Source organism: Falco cherrug, chromosome 2 (assembly GCF_023634085.1).
Source record: "Falco cherrug isolate bFalChe1 chromosome 2, bFalChe1.pri, whole genome shotgun sequence".
Classification (NCBI taxonomy): domain Eukaryota; kingdom Metazoa; phylum Chordata; class Aves; order Falconiformes; family Falconidae; genus Falco; species Falco cherrug.
This window is the reverse complement of record NC_073698.1, coordinates 24,943,201-24,960,835: the sequence shown is the minus strand read 5'-3', so window position 1 is coordinate 24,960,835 and position 17,635 is coordinate 24,943,201. Positions and strand designations below refer to the sequence as shown.

The window sequence follows — 17,635 nt, the reverse complement described above, 5'->3', positions numbered from 1 at the left end:
AATTTTAACTGTCATCTCTATACCCTGTTTTGCTTTGGGCTGATGCTGACAGTGCTTTGAAAACCCAAACATAATGTGGAGCCTTGAGCCATCTTTCGTTTAGCTATGATGGATGGACGGATGTGTGTTTCCTGAACCTTAACCTCCTTCTGTTCCATAAAAATTTTCTTACTGATTTATTTCAGGCACCTGAAAGGATGTTTCTCAAATACACTGTGGATTTTTAGAGACATCATCCCTACCAGCTCTTCTCTAGCCCCTGTCTTGTTGGCCCACTGAATTTTATAATGCAGTGCTTTTATAAAGGTGGTGAGGAGTCAGGCAAAGAGATTATTTCACATCACAGCAGGTCTAGGGATTTGGGGATTCTGCAGTCTCTGAAGACCCCTTTATACAGTTTCAATGATTTGATTATATGATTTTTAACTATATTACCTTAGAATTGAACTAAAGTGATGTAATTATGGAAGAACAACTATTAGTCTAATATGTAAGTGCTTGTAAAATCGCTAAAATTTTATTACACAAGTATTAAGCCACTTTTCCTAGTTTAACTGTTTTCCCTCCAGAGTGTTGTACAAACTGAAGTATATTCCATCTTTTCCTAAACCAATCCAGTTGATAGGAAAACCTGCATGTGGACAATCCTCAAGTAACAGAAGCAATAGGGATGCTTAGACATTTTAATACGAATAAAGACTTCTTTTCAGAGACTTAATTGCCTGCGTTCTTTGCTCAGTTGTCTGTGGGGTATCCAGTTTATCTAGGCTTTGTTAGTTTCCCAACCCCCCATTTCCTTCTTTTAAGACCATGAACAGAAGGTGTTGTGGGCAAGCAGGCCTCTCCTCACTCTGAAAGCCACCGTTGTCCCAGCTATGGCTGAATTAGATCTATTCATCTTTACAGGGTCTTGCAGAGGCGTGCTGCTTTTTGAGCACCAATTACTTCTCAGGGCTTACACAGCTCTATCAAGACTGTCACTGATTTACAGCTACATGAACTGAGGCTTTATCCATCCCTGGATTTGTTATTGGAGCTTGTAGCCCTGTGGCTGCATTTCCTACCTGAAATGGCAGGCGAAGGCCTTGATGAGCAGCGACAGTCGGCGCTTTGCACAGCTGCAGGCCAGCTCGGTGCAGGCCCTGACCTTCTGCAAAGATCTTAATGAGGGAAGGAAGGGAAATCCTGTACGTGATGGCCAGAGCAGGGGCTTCTTGCTCTTCGTGTCAGGGCTTCCTACACCTCCTGCTTGGAAACACATTAACCCCCGCCTCAGCTCAGCCCCCAGGACAAGCTCTGGGAGCAGGGCTGGGGGCAGGCCTGCCTGCAGTCCTCCCTTTGCAATCAACCCTCCAGCTGCCCCAGCTAGCCCCACTAGGCTGGGGCCAATTTCCTCATCGATTAGCAACAATTAGCAGCAGCTCTCCAGATAAGAATAAAGCAGCCTGGGGAGGCAACTGGGGCTGACTTTTCTGTAGCTGTGATCATGGAGGGCTTTGTCTATCCCCGCTTTGGCATGTACCAGAGCTTCAGGGGTAACCTCACGCCAAGCCACAGCAGGGACCTAATGGGGAAACAGCCCAACTGGAAGCAGACCAAAAGCAGTGGCATTAGCCCCTTCCTCGGGGCACCCCTCAGCCCGCTCCCCTCTGACTGCCTGGGCAGCTACCGACAGGCCCAGCTCCAGGCCCTGCTGTCACAGGTGAGCCCCGAGCTGCACCGGGCCGACACCAAGGAGGTGGGTGTGCAGGTAAACCTGCAGGCTGATGCTGCCGTGCAGTGCTCGCTGGAGCTGCACACGCTGCCCGTCAGCTGCCCCCACGGCCCCGCTGCCCTCTGCGCCCCAGGGTGCCTTGCCCTCTACTCACCCTTGCGGGACCGCTGCCTCTTCACACTGCCTGAGGCTGCCAGGCCCCAGGAGAAGGGAGAGTCATCTGAAAAGACCCCTGAGGAGCAGAAGGTGAAGGATGGTGGCAGGGAGCAGCAGGTGGGCCAAGCAGAGGCTGCTGTGCCGAGGGAGAAGGCAGCGGAGGTGCCAGGGGAGGAGGCCGTGGCCCCCAGACGACAGACTGCCTTCCAGGTGCGTGACCCTGGGGCTGGGGCCCACCCAGGGCAGGAGGGGTGGGGGGTGAACCACAAAGCCAGCCCAGGGAATATCCTTCCTGGTGTAAGGAGGGAGCTGGGCCAGGTGCTCCTGTGGTGCTGGAGGCTGCTCAGTGAACTTTCTCTCAGCAGTTTCTGGAGCAGAAGTATGGCTATTTCCACTGTAAAGACTGCAAGACCAGATGGGAGAGTGCCTACGTGTGGTGCATTTCTGGAAGCAACAAGGTAGTTGGCAAGTAATTTATTGCTCCTGAGATTAAGAATGGCACCAAATCTGCCACAAATCAAGATGTTTTGGCACAAATTTAGGTACCTGTACTGAACACCCCAAGTAAGTCTCTGTAGTAACTGAGAACTTGCTTTTTTCAGGTATACTTCAAGCAGCTCTGTCGCAGATGCCAAAAGGGCTTCAATCCCTATCGAGTGGAAGCAATCCAGTGCCAGGTAAGTTGCTTTTCTATATCCTGGTAAGACCGCTGGAGTTTGTCATATACTCTAATAGTTTACAGTTGCTGAATTCAATACTGACTTTGTGGAAGAGAACTTGCTTTCATCAAAGTACTGGGAAGTGTTATTTGGGAAAGGTGCAACAAGCTAGGATTCTCCTGCTCATGGCTCTACATGAATGGTTCTCTGTTCATGCAGTGTTATGCCTAGCTACAAGTAGTAGGGTATGGTTTTGTGCTTCTAGGTGAGAAGGCTCTTTCAGCTTAACTCCACAGGGTTTTTACCACAAAAGCTCTTTCAAGTGCATCAGCCCAAATGTGTTGCTGTGATTAAGGAAAACTAAATGTCAGTTTAACATGAAGTGTGAGCACCTTTGATCGACTACTAATAAAATGTCTTTTTTCTAAAGACCTGTTCAAAGACTCGTTGTTCCTGCCCTTGGAAGAAAAGACATGTTGATATCAAGAAGCCTCATCGCCAAGAGCTCTGTGGCCGTTGCAAAGGCAAGAGGCTGTCCTGTGGCAACACTTACAGCTTCAAATACATTGTCTGATCACTGTGCCCTCTTCTGTTCGTGCGTTGCACTCTGTCAATCTCTTGCAATGTTTTGACTTTAGGCTTTTGACCTGGCATTGGATAATGGATAAAGACTTTTGTATTATTTATAGAATATATAATGGGTAAAGACTTTTGTATTATTTATGAAGTGTATAACTTAATTGAACTTTACTCACAGCATATGTACAATAAACATTTGCACTACTTTGCTACCCCTTAGTTTCATCTTGCTGGAATGAAAGAGGGAAAATTACATCTGGAAGGAAATGGAACCAGTTTGATTTCTTAACAAAAAGAGGTTTTGGTTTCAGCTGCCTTTAGGGAATGCTAAAATTAAAACTGTGAGAGCAGGTTGTTCCTGCAGTCACTCAAACTGAACTAGTGTGGATGATGCAAATGCTCTGGAGCATAAAGTCTGGGGTAAGTGCTTCTACAAGTGTCTTTTCATACTGCCTCTGTCAAATGTATTAAAAAATCACAGCAGTTTGATAATCAAAGACTACATGCCAGAAGACTATGTCTATAAGATATGAGGGGAGAAGCATAAGCTTCACACGTCTTCTAGCTGATGAGGGGAAAAAGCCTCTTGAGCTGGGGTATCTGTGATGGAATGTAACAAATTCTCTCTCTAGACTTAGTGTCCCGAAAGAGGTAGAACAAGTTCCTATGCCCCCAATTCGAATACAGGCTTGTGCATCAGAAGCTTTCCAGTCATGTAAGCCATCTCCAGGGCTGGTGGCTTAAATGTAACTGAATGTGCTTTCCCAGGGACAAAATGCAGTCAGGGTAATCCTAATTAAAGTACTGCTATTGCAGCAGCACAGTGGGGCATTACTGCAGTTCACGTTGCCTAGACTTCAGTGAGGCCTTGTTGGGAATAAATCATCTTCTTTCTATTGTACCTGAAGTTCTGGAATGATGCTAAGAAAGCTAGATGGTTACATCATGGGTTTTATCTGTGAAGAACCGTAGAATACTTTAGGGGTGGAAGGAACCTCTAGAGGCTCATACTCTGTGGAGGTCCAATTAAATCAAGTTGCTCAGGGTAGTGGTTAATGGATTGTAATCTACCTGCAAGACAGTAACAAGTGCTGTATAGCAAGCAGGTGGCCTGTCCTGTTCAATGTCTTTACCACCACCCTGAGAGAGGTAGCAGAGTGTACTTCTGAAGTTTGCAGGTGACAGCAAATGGGGGGGGGGGGGGGGCAAGCCAATGCAGGTGAGGGCAGTGCTGCCGTTTGGAGAGATCTCTGCTGACTGGAGGATGGGCCAACAAGAGCCCTGTGATATTCAGCAGGTGCAAGAGGGAATCCCAACCCTGGATGGGGAGTACCCTTTGTAGTGACACAAACAGGGGGACTGCCTGGCTGGGGAGCAGCTCGTTGGAAAATGCCCTTGGGGTTTGGTTGGCAGTGAGCTGGTGTGCAGCCAGCAGCAAAGGGCAGCAACCACATCCTTGGCTCTACAAACAGAAGGAGAGCCAGCAGAGCAGGGGAAGCAATTATTCCTCTTTACTCAGCACTCACTAGACCACATCTAGATTACTGTATCCAGTTTCGGGCTCTCTAATGAGAAAGTTTTTTTTTTCAATGTAATGAACAGTTTCACCATAAATGATGGGGGGGAAAAAAAAGCATGTCTTTTGAGGGTTGCTGATCACAGGTACTATCTGCAACAGTATAGATTCAGACAATGCAATCTTCGCAAGCACATACACTGTTGTGATTATATATGACTTTTATATTTTAGTTAACTGGATGTACTGATCCAAATATCAACCGAAGTTACTTCACAAAAATGGTAAGTGTATTTACAGAGTGAATAAGTTACATATTTGCCAGAATAAAAGTCTCAGATGTGCAACAGATTTACATGCATACATTTAACACTGGACAGCAGTTAAATGTAAGAAAAAAACCATACAGGTATGACTTTAATATATACATTACAAATACAATAAGACATCTCCTTGAAGAAACTTAACATGAGAACTTGCATTTCACGTTAATATTTTTACTTTTTATACTCAAAATTTATATTAAATAAAAATATGCATGCATACCAGGTCAAAGGATTTTACTCTGTGATGGGACTTTCTCCTACAAAATGGCAAGTTAAATTAGATCAACCATCCTTTAATAGTATAAATATCTTCATAAAAGCAACCCTCTAGTAGAAAGCAGCCAAAGTCCTTTTTTTTTTAAAAAAAAAAAAAGGAAGAAAATCTGCCAAGACCATTCATGATGCTTGGGGGGGGCCTAAGAACAGACCTCTGCAATATGATCCAGTACCTTCAGAGACAGTAGCCTAGTAACATTAGGAAATGTACTTCATAGCAGCTCGTTGTTTTAAGATACAGTAATCATATTCAAATTACAGTGTACATTAAACTGTAGTCCATTTACAACTTGTTTCATATACACAGGCGCTCAGCTTTTGACCAACAAGTTTGCGAGATTCTGTGGCCAGCTTCATTCTGCCCATCTTTCACTCAACCAAAAAAAGAAAAATGTACAAGGTGTTTTTTTTTTAACAAAAAATATTATTTTGTGAAGGAAACATTGCACTTTTGCCAACCTAAAATTAATTTGCTATAAAGGAAGTATTGTTCACTGTAGTAGGCTTTGGTATGCAATGGAAGTCACTTCTTCAGTAGTGAGTTGCAGTTGCTCAGTGAAATGCTAACTGATTTTTGTGCAACACAGAACAAAGGATGTTGTCCCAGATGCTCTATGCTACCTTTGTCCTTACAGTATTGCTACACATTTGAAGTTCAGCCCATATCTTTTTAGAAGAGATCCTAAATGTAGCAAGAGTGAGCACAGTTTGACCAAACCTTTGCAAGGCTGAGAAGACATTGAGCCACCTCACTCCAGCAGGGCAGCACTCCCAGCTTGAAAGAGGACACAAGAGTCCTGTCAGAGACTTGTGCCGGAAATGCTGGAGTCTGGAAGAAAAGTATTGATGACCCGGTAACTCTGAGCTCTGCGAATCATGTCGCGGATCTCTATATTCAGTTCCATTAATTTGGTACAGATTTCAGTCAGGCTCTGGTTGGAGCCCACCAGTGCATAGGTGCCCGTCTGACCCAAGGTTTGGTGCCGAAAGTAAATGTTCAGTAGTGTCTGGACTTCATCATCAGAGCTACTTCCAAAGATATCATTGGGCCACAAAATCCTGCAATCAAACAGGAAAAGAATGTGTGTATCATTATGGGTTTATTAGCACAGATGGAAACTAGGTGTTAGAGATCTCTAAAAGGAGAACTGACTCACACACGCTTATAAGCCAAAAGCAACTCGCTCTCTTATGCTACTCATTTGTTACTCAGACTCTGCTATCAGGCACTGAAATCACATAAAAGCGCAACTCCTGTTACTGGGAAAAAAAGGCTAAGAAAACTCATTCAAATCAGTGAAACTGGGCTGAATGTTAGCTGATGCCAGTGACATATACCTTAAGGAATTTGCTCTATAAGAAGATTCTCAAGAGCCTCACAGAAGTACTTTCAATCTATGCAATGTAATTATCTTAATTGTTGCAAGCGTACATGTTTGTATTACTGATTTGATATCGTTATTTGTGGTACACCCCCAAAAACGTTAAGAATATCAATGCCCCCATGTACCTTGTTGAAACATACTAACTTAATTATACTGACTTGGCACATTACATTTAGTATAAAGTCAGGAAGATAATAAATGCGTATTTTTCTAATAACATCAAAGTCTAATATGAGCCATGTAGCAAAACTTGCCTGCATTCTCTTATTTGTCGGACAGCTTTAACAAGTTCATTGTTTTTCAGACACTCCAGCATGGACTGAATAGCTGCTTCTGTAGAATTGAATGTGGGCTCAGATTCTGTCGCCAGAGGTTCAGCTGCGATTGCAGCAGTAGCATCCTTAAGATTTTTCTTCAACTCACTCAGCTCTCTTGACATATTTAACAGCTGTTCCAAGGAGAAAGATGAGAGATGGGTATTTTCATTCTCCATAGGCACCAAAGGGAATAGGTATTTCAGGTCTGTTCATACTACGTTGGATGTACACATTATGGAAAAGACTCTAGTTTTACACAAGGACATTTCTTGATCTCAGTGCTCTGTACAATATAGGGAAAACACAAACTACAGATTTTTAAGCTCTGTGCTTCCTTTAACCCTATGCAAGAGCACAACAATCTCTTATTTTTCATCCCTGCTACTTTTCATATATCTTAGTTGAAAAGTTTAAGAAAGCATATACTTCTAGCAATGATGATGTTACTCATTTACAAAACACATGCAGGATCTGATATGATTAACAGATGGACAGGAATTGTATAACCCTTTGCCAGGCTGAAAAGTTAATAGGGCACAAGACTCATAAATCGCTCATAAGTGAACAGTTCATTTCTAAAGATCTACCTTTTCATGCCCATACATGCGAAAAATAACCATTTTCACATGAACTAACAATGGAAATCCCTTTGAATAATTATGGCTCCAGCAAAACATGCAAATTTCATGGTGAAACAGCTATTCCTCGTATTACTGTTCCCCAGTTTCATAGGCTGCATCATGTATAACAGTGTAACTGTAAAATACAGTTCAGAGATCAATTATCTTATAAGGAACAAAAAATATTTCTAAAATTTAGATTACTGTAAGACTAGATGCCTACTGTCCTGTCTTCTCCTGAAAGTGAACAGCCCAATCACACTACAAGCCAGCCTTCAGAACAGTTCCTAAGTATTCAAATTCTTTGTACTACTACAGCACATCTGATAAATAAAGCCTTTCCATTTACAGAGAATCTTTAAACTACTAGAATCTGTCATAAATTACATTTTATAGCTTCCAATTTTGTTTTATAGCTACAAGCAAAGTACAATAATTTCTGCCCCTCAATAGTTTAAAATATGTACACCTTATGAGGAGAAAAATAAATATGGAATGGCAAGTTAAATCTTTCCTTAAATGACGATCATCCAACTTACAGTGATCACCTCAAAGATCTTTCAAGGTATTACGTATTTAATGCAATTGCTGAAAATAAATTACACTAACAGTATTGTTCTTGAGTTCTTTAAAGTAAGATACATAGATTTATCTAACCCCAAAAAGCTATCTGGGTCAAAAGTGATAGTGTGCTGTGTCAAAAATATTTAAAGTTTGTAAAAATCACAGAATTAAAGAGGCTTATGACATTAAGGTATTTTGTTAATTATATTTTTGAAATAGATTTAATACTGTTTGGAAACATTAAACTGAGTTTAATTTGTTTATCCAGCGAACAAGATCAGGCAGTACACTTGCAGTCAAAATACAAAGTAGTTCTACTTTACACATCTTTACTTGCTCAGGTAAGACAGGACACAAAACCATTTAATAGCTGTTTGTCAAAAACTGCTGCTGATGTTTCTAGTATAATGCACACACAATGGAGACAGTTTATATGGCTGGAAATTACAATACATTAGTCCAGCAAAACCCTTAATTTTGCATCCATATTAAGATTAATTTACCAAATTATGTGGTTATTGCCATGCTAACAAGTGCTCGTGGTCTAAGCATCTCCATAAAGTTCAGATAAAATCAGTCATGATCTAGGAAAAGGCTATTTTCTGCATGTGTGAAGAAGGCTCATTGTCCCTAAAATTAAAGCCTCAAATAAAATAAAATTAAATCACTTGCAGATTGTTCATACAGTGTGAGCCTTCCCTACGTGTACAGTGTATGAGTGAAGTTAAGATTTCATATATCATACTGGTTTGTTACGTACCTCTGGCATGGAACTGACTTCATGCACTTGTCCGATGAGTTTACAGTAGGACTGAAAAAGCAACAGCAGCTGGAAGTGCAGTTTATATAATCTCTGACACAGTTCCAATTGCTAAGGGAAGATTTCCAGCAGAAAAACAATTAATACAGATCAGCGAGTTGGGATAATTTTCAATAACTAATAAAATACATTGAGATAGTTCAGTTCTCGAAAACCATTATTTTACTGAAGTACGATCATGTGCTATTTCAGAAAACAAGTAATGTTCTTTTTTCTACAGGTAAGTCACACAAAACATTGAAAATCAAAATTATAATGGCTAGCTCTCACATAGCACACGTCAGCATCAATCTCAAAGCAGTTTATACAGGTTAGCTTCACTGTCTGCAGTTTGCAGCTGGAAAGCAGAGGCAGAATATGGGGGGAATTGCTGCACAGAACATAAAACTCTTTAAAACTTCAGAAATGGTCAAAGACCTCTTCTGAGAGGGTGAAAATCCAAGATAGAAGCAATGAAGTAGTTGTCCAAGAGGGTCAAAGCTCCGGCCTGCTTCTCTGAGGAAGAGAGGCAATAAATCCAGCCAGGAGTGGGAAGGGGGAAATGCCAGCTCTGCAACTTAAACCTCAGCTCATGGATTTTCCACCACCTTAAAGAAACCATACAACAGATGGATGGAGTTCAATGTGTAAGAGGGCATCTGGCTTCTACAATTTATTCTCCCAGATTAAGCAGATACTGTTCTATGAATATTAACTGGTTTCCTCCAGCATAACGTGCAGCACCACGCAAAAGGTGTCAGACACACTGAAATAACATGCAATGGGCACATCTGCCAGAGAAGTCAAGTTAATATGCTTATAGTTCTGGTTCTTATCAGATAGTTCTTATCAGGAAGGGGAATCTCCTGGTTCCACAGCTGGATCACAGTGGGGAAGGGAGGAATATTTAATCTTTGGCAAATTACAGAAGAAATGAAAATTCTGCAAGTAGAAGTCAGGAGGCCTCCTGAACCTTTGGCAGGAAAGCCTTACAGACTTCAAACCATATTTGATTTGTTTTCTCTTACAGATACAGTGACCAAGGCTGGGCTCCATGATCTTTCCATTTGCTTGAAGGAACCAGAGCAGAGTTCCATGCCAAACATGGCAGAAAAGAAGCAGCAGCTATTAATGTCTTTGCTTCCTTACAGCACTTCATACACGCTTAGCTACCAGCACGTACTTCAGCTGTTTGCTGAACAGGGCTCTGCAAATGCCAGCACAAATACTAATAAAAAGTACTTTAAAAATATTGTAAATGTTAACTTGACTGAAGTGTTTATTTACATATGGTTCAATATTTAAGCACCAGGGTTTTTATTAATAAGCCAAAATGAGAACCATATTCTTAGTGCTCCAGTTCCCCAGATTTCTGTACCAACGGGACAAGGCTGAGGGGCCAAGGTCAAAAGAGATGTTCGTTGGCAAATTTCATCTTTGTTCGTCAGGGAAGGGTGGACACCAACTACCCATCCACCAACAGCCAGCCAAGGGCACTGCCAAAATCAGGCAGAGCCAGCCTCTCCTCCTGGAGGAGGTTTCTGGCGGAGAGCGGGAGCAGGAGGAGCTTGCCAAGGCAGCGGGTGCCAGCCTGGCCAGGCTCACCCTGCTGAAGGCCACGCAGACAGGGCTGCTTGTTCCGCCGCGGCAGCAGAGTTCAGCACTGTAAATCTGCCCGGTCTGAGCTCTCTGCTTCTAGTATCTGAGGCGGGCTGCTCAATGTTTGTTACTGGTGAGCAGGGTCAGAGTGTTCCTGCCCCAAACGGAAGGGAGGAATCCCACCAGACCTATGCCGCAGTGAAGACCCAGAGGAGCTGAAGGAAGGCCCAGCAGATCCGTGGTGGGGAAAAAACGGAGGGAACAGGTGTACGACCTGCTAGGCCAGAACTGACTTGTGGCCAAGAGAATGAAAAGGCAGGGCATGAGGGACACTGCCTGTCCAATAAACCTGCCCAGAGGCCACTCTCTGTAACTGAGGTCATGCAGCACTGCCAGGCTTGCATCTGTGTGGCTAACCCCTCTTCTCCCAGAATAAAGGGTGGCTGTTTAGATACAACCTCTTGGAAATAGCTCTGTCTTCTGTGGTCAGGCATGTCACGGGCTGGCTGGCCCCCCAGCCAGCGGAGGTGCTAACCCACCAGCCGCAGCACCAGCCAGGGGGCACACGCTTGCTCCTGGTCCAGTTTGGGTCACTGGTAGGGACACAGCTTGAGGCTCTCCAGTTGGGATCAAGTTCACTCTATTCACATTTTGGAGAACTGGCAGCACTACAGAGCAGTTACATACATGTATACTTGAAGTTCAGGGAGTTAAAAATTAATTGAAAACAAGGGCAGGGCATAACAGTTAAAAAAAATGAAAATCTCACGATAGCTTGGCACATAACACATGATTATTTTTTTTAGTCTTTGGGGAATAGTAACTCAGTTTAATTCTTCTGGCTGCTAACCTGAATGAAGACAAACTAAGGTCAAATCGAAGACTCAAGTTTGCCTCACTCAGTATTTAGCTACCACATCAAGTAACGCAATTTTTATTCTTCCTGAGTAAGTGTTAGAAACCAATAGTGGTGAAGCTATTCATCACGATATAAACAAAATCTATTTGAAACAAAACTGTCAACTATATATTGTAGTTTTTCATTAGGACAATTCAAAAATTCTGAGTTTTAAAATAACAAAACCTTTTATCTTCCACTTCAGCATATCATATACATTCAAAGGCTTGACTTCTTAAAAAAATATGTAGAAGACCATTTAAAACAGCATATGAAGGTGTCAAAATTTTTGGACAGTATTTTTAGATTTCACAAAACACAGCTTAGTAAATTATTTTAATCACTGCATGTATTCTACAGGAAAATTATAACGAAAAAGGAAAACATGCTTAGAAGTAAAACAGTAAAATTGGGGTGTATTAGTCCATCTACAGATGGACAAAGAATATGAAAGAACTTCAACTTACTGCAAGAGATTCCATTTGCTACACAGCAAGCATGGCACAGGAGAAAAGGAAAGGAAAGAAAGTATAGTGTCAGTGTAATGCATGCAATAGGAAGCACAGCCCATCTTTAACAGCATAACTTGTCAGCAGTATTAGCAATGCTTGCCTCAACCTGATAACTGGTTGGAAATACCACATACAACATGCACAGCATTCTTATTAAAATCAAGCTTTAATTCTAATGGTAAATTCCAATCTAGATATCCTCAGTTAGATTTTCAGATTTATTAGTTTTGATTTATCCCACTCAGTAGCTCAGGAACTTACAGTGAAATTATGTTAGAAAACTCTTGAAATAATACTTTTATGTAAATTTGCTTTCTTTGTTATTAAAAAGAGCTCATATTGCAAAGTACTCAAAAAAATTAGGCACAGTGTTCAAATGAGGAACAGAACTGAACTCTGTTATTTATGAATACTTCTATTTTTAGATGTAATAGATGTAATGAAATTTCTGGGTAAGCTTTTTGACTGCTGGGTTTATCACTTGGCACATTACGATGGAAACATTTTGCATGTAACTTCTAAGTTATTACTATCATAAAAAAAATAAATCCATGGAAAATACTAGTTCGGTTTCACTACATGGCAGTGCCACAAGCTGAGACAGCTTTGTATTCCTTCCTCTCACCAGTAATAATTCACTGATTCATAATTCTGGAGTTATTACAATGTCAGCGTTAAGTCCTGTTGCAACAGTAATAAAAGTTCTAATTGATCTACATTAGCATTTCAAAGTTTAGGTGACTAACTTCTCAAAAAAAATTTACCTCTGTTCTTTGCTGAGGACTGACATTTTCACGCTGTGTACGTCTAATGCAGCTTTCCTTATTTTATATATATTACATTCTCATGGTATTTTAGATGAACAGAGTCATCATGTAAATGCCATAACTAACAAACACAATGACATCTGCCCAGTTACAGCCTGATGTCTGTGCATATATGCACATGGTGTTAATAAACATTTTGAATTTTTGTTAAAGTTATTTACCTTACCATCAATACAAAAGCAGCAAACACAGATATGTGAAATAATGCTAACTTTGTATAGCCTAATGAAATATTTCCATCTGTCTTCTTTCCATGGGCCTTACTATTAAAAAATATATGAAAAGTATTGTCCCAAATCCTGAACTACTCTTCTATAAAACCATGACAATCTAAGCTTTAAGCTCTTGTGATGATTAACTTTATGCCTTTACTATTGCTTGAATAGTTTTTTTCTTTTATTTAGTACCTTGAAAAAAAACCTTTGTATCTTAGCTTCCACACAGTTCATATAAATTAAGCTTTGTAAAGCTAAATTCAAACTAAGAAGAGGACAAGAGCAGACAGATCACTGTGCTCTAGTAAACTCACAGGTGTGCTGACTTGTGTTTTTTAAATCTTGTTTGCTGCCGTCTCAAGCACCTCTGAAGTTTAGTGTGCCACTGAGTCTCATTGTGACTTTCAAAAATATTGGAATCCACACATAATTTCTAATTTGCCATGGAATTTACTTTAAAGAAGTGGTGGGGGTGGGTGGGTGGGGAGCAGCAAATAAGTGAATTCCATGGTTTTTTTTTTTTTCCAGAAAACTGTCTTTGTACTGCTTCCAAAAAAATGGGGTGGGGCAGAGGTTTCACATTACATGAAAAAACCTTCTTCATGGACATAAAATACACTGGATATAAAATCTTCCTAAACTACTGATGCTCAACTCCATATTGCTCTACAATTTCATGACTGTAACTTACCTTCCTCTTTTTCAGCATAAAATTAAATATTCCTTGGAAGTTGAAAAGACACTAATTATGGGACTAGGTGACATTTCTTTTAGTCCCCAGCAGCAAGGGCTCAGGTGGAATGATCCTAGCCTTCACTCTTCTCAATTTCTAGTTTAATTCCTATAGTAAGGGAAGTGTTGTTTTAGGTTAGTCGATAGACGCTACGCAGTTAGTGGTTTCGGCAGCTGAAAATACCAGAAGTTTAGAGTATTTGGATCACTTGCACAGTCCTTTATGCAGCTAGTAAATGCTGCACGTAAGAAGGACACTCACCCTAGCAGCAAGCAACACTCTGATTTAGTTTTTTATTGAGACAGAGAATTACTGTTCTGTACTATCAGCAGACGAGGAAGACAGCAAAGCACTGATCTTTAGATCATGGGCCTTCTTACTTCTTTCAAGGAATCATTTTTACATACTGAAAAGAGATGAGAGTTACACAATTATTTCTCAAGACATTAACACTTCACTGGCAACACAGTCTTCAGTCATTTATTGGCACAGGAGAGTCCCACTGTAAGCAAGTAACTGCTGCATGTAAGGGGTTTTAATTCTAAGTGCATTTTTTCAGGTATTCTATTTGACTTGACATGCCAGCAGACAAAAGCTTTTCCCACAATCTAAGAAAGTGTGTATACATATAAAAATTTGTATATCAGAGTGGGAAAAAAAAGAGATACAGCATATCCTGTGCATTCTTAAATACCCACTGGACTTGAAGGATAGTAGAAACTGTTCTGTCTGGAGAGAGCTAAAACACAGCTGTGTTCCTCCTTTAGAAAAGCTGCCTACCCAGGCTAATTTTACCTCATTGTCAATCCATGGATGGATTTGTCAAACAGCAGTCAGATAACTGATTACTGATTATTAAGAATTTCTGTTTTAACAATGAGACTCACTGTGCCTTGAGCTTTACTGTAACTCAACTCCAGATGACTATGGTCCCAGGAGGTGCGCACCTCCAGCCTTGTTGGTGGCCTAGAGTAATTGAACCTTTAGCCACCGGGAAGGTCATAGCAACAAGTACATTCTGGATTTTGGGGGCAAATTTTTATGGGGTGCAGCATGTTTTAAACATCCATTAACAGTCTGAGTTTGCAAAGCCCACATCCATTAGCTTGTGGTGAGCTTTGGGATGAGCAAGTTTTAAGAAAGGTGTATAGTGACTTCAGACTTAGAGAGTAAACTGAATGTCTCATTAGGCTATAAAAACTTATTTGAATCAGCAGTGCTAATTGACAAGGAAAATAGGATCTTCCACTTATCACTTTTCCAGAAAAAAAATTCAAACAAAACCAGTCTTTGACTGGACTGAAAAAATCCCTGTGTAGTAAGGTTGAAGATAGTACCGATAGCTGTACTTATCTAAGACTGTTACACCTGGACAGACAATATAGTAGTAGGTGCAGTTATCTTTTGTCTATAAATTGACTCCTATGTGCTTGAGACTCTCTTGCTCAATGTAGCATCAAAGCTTACAAACCACAGACACATCCAAACCATGTAATCTGTTGCAAGAATAACAGAGGGGTGGGAGAAGACATTCTGGGACATTAAGCTTTTACCCGATTTCAGAAAAGTTGCTAGCACTAGCAGCTGACCTAGACAACTTTTATTTCAAGCTTCTTTAATGTCAGAATAAGCAATTTTTGCTTTTGCCCATTTTCAGTAACTGTAACAATGGTCAACAAATTATGTGCAATTATTTTGAAATAAGATCTGATTAAAGAAACCAGTGCCAAGTTAGTTACCAGCATCAGCAGGCATTTGTGATGCAACTGCTTGTGCTAATGTTGAATTTGGTCTGTCTCATCTGTAGAGGGGACTATAACAGCTTTTTACCAGGTGAGGAGCCCTGAGAATCTATGATTTCTGCCTTCTGTAGAGCAAGGTCTTGTTTTTAATTCCTTACAATTATTTCGGAAAGTTTTCCAGAAGTAGCCTGGGTTTGTGCTTAGCTAAGCATTTTTTTTTAGGTCAGAAGTTTTCAGCAGAATTTCAGGCCCTAGTCTAGACCTCAATGAGTTTAGTATTTTAGGCTGGCTCCCTTGTGACTACCACTGTAAGACAGATCTTTTTACCTACAATTATTAGATTCTTTAGCCTTTCAGGTTGAGAGAGAAGAGGAGAGGAAAGATAAGAAAACAAATACTTGCCAGTCTAGGAGTAATTTTTTCTTGTCCCTTCCTAATACATTTCCTTAGTTTCCCTGGACTCTTCCTCCCATTACACTTCTGTTGAATAAACAGATTGTTCCTTTGGGAAGAGCTGCTTCAATTGACAGGTAAATGAGAAGGGGAAGAAAAGAAATATGCCTGTTGATCAAAGACCCAGCATCCTGTCAACTTCCAAGGAATAATGCATTTCAGGCTGAAGGAACAATGCTGGGGAGAAACCAGGGATTTTTGAAGGAGTGAGAAACCCTTCTTTTCAGTCTGTTTGACTGGCAGTTAAAAATACTAATCCTGGCTTCACAAAACACACATTTAATTCTGAAAGAGAGAACACCTAGTTAAAAAAACGACACAAGTGGAACATGACATTTTCTAACTATTAGATGCATTTAAGGCCAGCTATATGAGCTCAGTTCACAGTTCATTCCTTCTCAGCATTCTTTCTCTACTTTTTCAAAAAAGAAACAATGTAGATGACCTGGAAGATGTATGATCCTCCATCCCATTCTACAGGTTTCCAAAAGAAGGATGAAGAGCATTAAGTTAAGCTGTATACAGCAAAATATGTAACACTGCAGCCACAAGCCACTGTGTTGTCCATCAGTGTGAAGAGAAAGCCCATGCACGTTCCAATAGCTGCACCTCCCTACGTATACTTTATCTCCCTTCACAAGAGGTAGTAGCATGTATTCTAGGTCTCTCTTTTTTAGATTTGAGAATCAGTCACTTGTAACTTCCCTGTACACCTTTACAATTACAAAGGAGACAGCATCTTATTTAAAAGCATTGGAAGGTATCTGTAGCTTTTGTTGGTGCCAGTGCCAGATGGGGGAAGATGTAACAGGTTTCACACTGCTTTTGATTGCAGCCAGAGGACTTACTAGCAAATTAGATTTGCTAATAAGGTCAAGGAAGCCAAAAATGCAGGAATGGCAAAGGACTTGCATTTCTTGGGAAATGGCATTAAAAAATAAAAATCAAGGGAGTTCAAAGACAGGAAGACAAATACATAGAGGTTGGGAAAGAGGTTAAGATAGAAGAAAATAAAGTGAATTGGGGCAGAAGACAGACAAACTGAAACCAACATAAGAATAAAACAAGGTATTTGAAAAAAAATGTTACAACAGGCAACTGTGTGTTCTGAAAAGATCGTCATTATCTTTTATAGGTTAAAAGTACATGGAAAGAGGAGATGCCACTTTTTTCTACATGCTGCTTCCCAATTTTGGCTAATTCTTTCCACTATCCTCTTTTTTCCTTCCCTCCATTCTTTTTCCTCCAAGAGGAAAAAATCCACAAAATAACATCTCTCAGTTCATTCTATACAACTCAGATACCAGCTTTTTCCTATATTTAGTATATCAAGTAACAGGAATGCCTGCTGATGGTGCTGATTTCTGATAAGATTGTTTCTTAACTGGAATCAACACACTGAAAATATATATATTTATGTGTATGTGTGTGTGTATATATGCACATGTAAGTGTATTTCAACCAGGCAAGTCTGGCTGTTGGACAGACCCAGTCTGTAACAGCTGTAGATAAAATGGGTGTAATGTGGAAACACAGTACACCAGGAATGATTTTCAGAGACACTGTGCTGTGGGAAACTGCTGCTGCAACATCTTTGCAAGAGGAAGACTATACACAACCCAGGCAGGGTTAGCTGTGCTTCCTCGTCTAGACTAGGAAGGCAGAAGTATTTCCTCTGAATACTTCCCATTTCCTGTGGACAGGACTGAGGCAACAACAATACCTTCAAGTCTTAAGAGTGAAAA

At 40.7% G+C, this 17,635-nt stretch overlaps 2 protein-coding genes across 5 annotated transcripts in view; one reads left to right on the top strand and one right to left on the bottom strand.

Annotated features, from left to right (window-relative positions):
- Positions 1-1,458: 1,458 nt before the first annotated feature.
- ZAR1L (zygote arrest 1 like) lies at positions 1,459-3,457 on the top strand. The gene is made up of 4 exons (XM_005446474.4): positions 1,459-2,080; positions 2,236-2,328; positions 2,473-2,547; positions 2,960-3,457. Exons 1-4 carry the CDS (start codon positions 1,487-1,489, stop codon positions 3,101-3,103), a joined length of 906 nt encoding a protein of 301 aa, XP_005446531.2. The 5' UTR covers positions 1,459-1,486; the 3' UTR covers positions 3,104-3,457.
- Positions 3,458-4,827: 1,370 nt separating this feature from the next.
- FRY (FRY microtubule binding protein) overlaps positions 4,828-17,635 on the bottom strand; it is a 217,563-nt gene continuing 204,755 nt past the window's right edge. For 3 of the 4 annotated variants that reach the window (XM_055702468.1, XM_027815612.2, XM_055702467.1), the window contains exons 59-62: positions 11,876-11,893; positions 8,873-8,983; positions 6,866-7,059; positions 4,828-6,285 (exon numbers count right to left, since the gene is read on the bottom strand). In XM_055702468.1, coding sequence (XP_055558443.1) covers positions 6,027-6,285; positions 6,866-7,059; positions 8,873-8,983; positions 11,876-11,893 — 582 coding nt within the window. In that variant the 3' untranslated portion in view covers positions 4,828-6,026. The remainder of the gene's footprint in view (positions 6,286-6,865; positions 7,060-8,872; positions 8,984-11,875; positions 11,894-17,635) is intronic. The other variant, XM_005446473.4, reaches the window with a different exon arrangement.

What these genes read in the sequence shown, in the direction of transcription:
- ZAR1L (XM_005446474.4), top strand. Translation starts at nt 1,487, where the DNA reads ATGGAGGGCTTTGTCTATCCCCGCTTTGGCATGTACCAGAGCTTCAGG. An exon ending in GACGACAGACTGCCTTCCAG is followed by an intron (nt 2,081 to 2,235) that starts GTGCGTGACCCT and finishes TTCTCTCAGCAG; the next exon opens with TTTCTGGAGCAGAAGTATGG. An exon ending in TGGAAGCAATCCAGTGCCAG is followed by an intron (nt 2,548 to 2,959) that starts GTAAGTTGCTTT and finishes TTTTTTCTAAAG; the next exon opens with ACCTGTTCAAAGACTCGTTG.